The sequence below is a fragment of the Mus pahari genome, chromosome 1, assembly GCF_900095145.1.
Source record: "Mus pahari chromosome 1, PAHARI_EIJ_v1.1, whole genome shotgun sequence".
NCBI classification, from domain to species: domain Eukaryota; kingdom Metazoa; phylum Chordata; class Mammalia; order Rodentia; family Muridae; genus Mus; species Mus pahari.
Genome location: NC_034590.1, coordinates 153,267,223 through 153,270,472, shown reverse-complemented (window position 1 = coordinate 153,270,472; position 3,250 = coordinate 153,267,223). Strand labels below are relative to the sequence as shown.

At 56.9% G+C, this 3,250-nt stretch overlaps 1 protein-coding gene across 1 annotated transcript; it reads left to right on the top strand.

Moving 5' to 3' along the window:
* The first annotated feature begins 286 nt into the window (after window positions 1-286).
* Frat2 (FRAT regulator of WNT signaling pathway 2) lies at window positions 287-2,474 on the top strand. Its single transcript, XM_021212846.1, has one exon. It carries the CDS (start codon window positions 502-504, stop codon window positions 1,213-1,215), a length of 714 nt encoding a protein of 237 aa, XP_021068505.1. The 5' UTR covers window positions 287-501; the 3' UTR covers window positions 1,216-2,474.
* The last annotated feature ends 776 nt before the right edge of the window (window positions 2,475-3,250 follow it).

The following is a 3,250-nucleotide window of genomic DNA, read 5'->3' as shown; positions in this document are numbered from 1 at the left end:
GAGGAGGGGTTGGGTGTGCTGGGGGTGTGTCCGCGAGTGGGAGGAGCCAATTGGCAGTCGCCGAGGGTGCCTCTTTTCCGAGAGGTCCTAGGATCTGGGGTCGGCTAAGGCGATGCCCCGTTCCTCGAGTTGCTTATAGTCATATATACTATCCCTGGGCAGACAGCGTGGGCAGTGGTCTCGCACGGTTTGCGCCGTCTCCTGCTCCCCTAAGTCTTCTAGCGAACGTTTCCCCCCACGGTCGCTGGCGGTGGTAGGAGCCGCGCGACGTCACCCATTGTTTACAAATCAACCCAAGCCGGCAGCGCTCCGGCTCCCGCGGCTCTAAAGCGCCCGGTGCCACTGCCCGGTGGTCCTGGCTTCTGTGTCCCAGGCTCGGCCCCCCTCCTGGCCTGGCTTGGGCCTCCACCCCGCTCCCGCCCCAGCCGCGGCTCGCCGAGCCAGCGGCCAACCGAGCTGCCAGCGACGCCCGCACAGCCGCGGGGGCCCGGGCGGGGGGCCATGCCTTGCCGGAGGGAGGAGGAGGAGGAAGCCGGCGACGAGGAGGAAGCAGGCGAAGAGGCGGAGGGGGAGGTGGACGAGGACAGCTTCCTCCTGCTGCAGCAGTCGGTGACTCTGGGCGGCTCGACCGACGTGGATCGGCTCATCGCCCAGATCGGCGAGACGCTGCAGCTGGACGCGGCGCACGACAGCCCGGCCTCGCCGCGTCTCGCCCCGGGTCCCCCGCCCCCGCCCCCGCGGGTCCTGGCGGTGCTGCCGGCGGACAAGACCCGGACCCCAGCGAGGCGGCAGCTGGGGCCGACGGGGTCAGCGGAGACCGGGGACCCAGCGCCTCCGGGGGCCGTGCGCTGCGTGCTGGGGGAGCGCGGGCGCGTGCGGGGCCGGTCGGCGCCCTACTGCGTGGCGGAGATCGCCCCGGGCGCCAGCGCGCTTCCTGGGCCGGGACGGCGAGGGTGGCTCCCGGGCTCCGTGTCTTCTCGGCGAATCCAACAGCGGCGGTGGACAGCAGGCGGAGCGCGCGCGGCCGACGACGACCCGCACCGGCTCCTGCAGCAGCTCGTGCTCTCGGGAAACCTCATCAAGGAAGCGGTGCGCAGACTCCAGCGAGCGGTCGCCGCGGTTGCGGCCACGAGCCCCGCTAGCGCCCCGGGGTCCGGGGGTGGCCGAAGCGGACCGGACTCAGTCACCCTGCAGCCCTCGGGTGCCTGGCTCTGACCAGGGAGGGGTGGGGGTGGGGGCCCTGGAGGAGGAAGAGGACGCAGCTACGCGGATCCAACAGTGTCTTGCCCGGGACAGTGCGGAACAAGACCTGTTGTCCATCTCTCGGGCTACAGCCTCAAAGTTACCGGTCGGGAGAGGCTGTTAGAGAAAACTGACTCGACTGAGTAGCACCGGCAGCCGAGGACCTGGGATCTACCGGGAGAACTGTGGCAGCTACTTAATCCCTGACTTAGCCCTTATCGTGTGCTTGGATTGTTTATAGACGTGGCTCGCAGGGGCGGGTATCGGGAGGACTTCTAAAAATACTTGAAAACCAATAGTAGGCATATATATGATCTCGTTATTTTCAGGTACAGAAGCTTTCTGAATATGGTGCTACAGTTGCAGAGCAGAGAGGTTCTAGGATGAAGAACATAAGTTGGCAGATTTGACAATGCTTGTTTTCTCCTGCTTAATTTGTGATTATATTTGATGGGACCTGGTTGGTGGATTCTCCAAGGTGGGAAAGAGATGAGTTTAAATGGGGACGTGCAAATGATTCGACCTTGCGGACTTAAACTCAAGGTCAGGTGGAGTGTTGTGGGGTTCTTGGGAGCGCTCACCCCAGTGTCTTTTTCTGGATCCAAGCACAGACCAGAGTGTTCCTTTGCCACCGCGTAGAGTCTCCCGAGGACACAGGCCGACAGGGCCATCCATGTAAGAAGAGTTATTTGCAGTTTCTGTGCTTTTCTTTTCCAGAACTACTTACTACTACTGCTAGGCCACTCTTTGGCCATAGCACCAGCTTTCTCAGAGATGGTCATAAGCAACCTCCTGACCTCCCCGCGGCCATTGTGTTTGTAGTGTGTGTGTGTGTGTGTGTGTGTGTGTGTGTGTGTGTAGAGGGGGTAAAGCAGTGGGCACATTTTTCTGCTCTTTTGACCCTCTGCAGAGTTGGAGGGCGCCTCTCCTACTAAACCTGTCAGTTCTTGGTGAGTGACTGAAACTGTTTTTTAAAATGTGACTCCAAAAGGAGAAAATGCTGGCTTTTCCCCTTGTGAACCCCGAGGGGCACCCGTTCTGAGGTGCTACCCCAAACTTTAAGGTAGCTAAACATTTTTTTTTGTTTTTAAAGATTCAATGGCTCGTTCATCCTCCAGATGTGGCTATTGATGTACACTTCGCAACGGAGTGTCCGAAATTGTGGTGGTCCTGATTTATAGGATTCATAATGAAAATGTCTGCTGAATAAATTTGGTTTTTGTTTTGAAAAAGTCTTTGTTTTTGATTGGAGATAGGAGGGGGTAAGAAGACTATGGGGTATCTGTACTTGGGGTTAACTAGGGAGTGGGGCTAGAGCTATGCTTTAGTTAACTCCTGGAGGTGGTGTGAGTGTCTGGCTATATTTTATTTTACACATATTCCGAGATAGGTTCTCAGTGGCCTAGAGCTCACTGTGTGTAGATCAGGCTAGCCTCATACTCAGATTTTTCCCTATCTCTCCTTCCTGAGTCAGTGTTAGAGGGAGGAACAGTGCGCACTTCACCCAGCTATTTGCATTTGGTACATTTGTACATTTATTTGTTCAGTGTATGGAGGGTTCGCATATGCATTAGGAAAGCCTATGAAAATGGGATGGCGATTGTGGCAGCTTTTCCCCTTCTGCTTAGGCCCTAGACCTCAAATTTGTGTAGTCTGGCTTGGTGAGGAATGCTTTGAGAACTTGAGGGCAAGGAGGCGCTGTGCAGGGAGGAGAGAGTTCTAAGAATAGGAGTGCACAGCCCTCAGCTGTGGTCTACTGAGGGAAAGAACCCAAGGCTGGTTGGTTTTGAGACAGGATCTGGGTCGTCCTGGCTGTCCTGATGCTTGCCATGTAGACCAGGCTGGCCTTACCCCTCTGCCTCTGCCTCCTGGGCACTGGGTGCTGGGATTAAAGGCTTGTGCCACTACACCTGGCAAAACCCAAGATTGAGCCATTTCTTTGGAAGTCATTGAATGATTTGGGATAGTCACAAGGATTAGATTGAAGTTTGAAGTTTTTTTTTTTTTT

Bases quoted from the DNA above. Each gene is read 5' to 3' on its own strand.
- Frat2 (XM_021212846.1), top strand. From the start codon at position 502: ATGCCTTGCCGGAGGGAGGAGGAGGAGGAAGCCGGCGACGAGGAGGAA.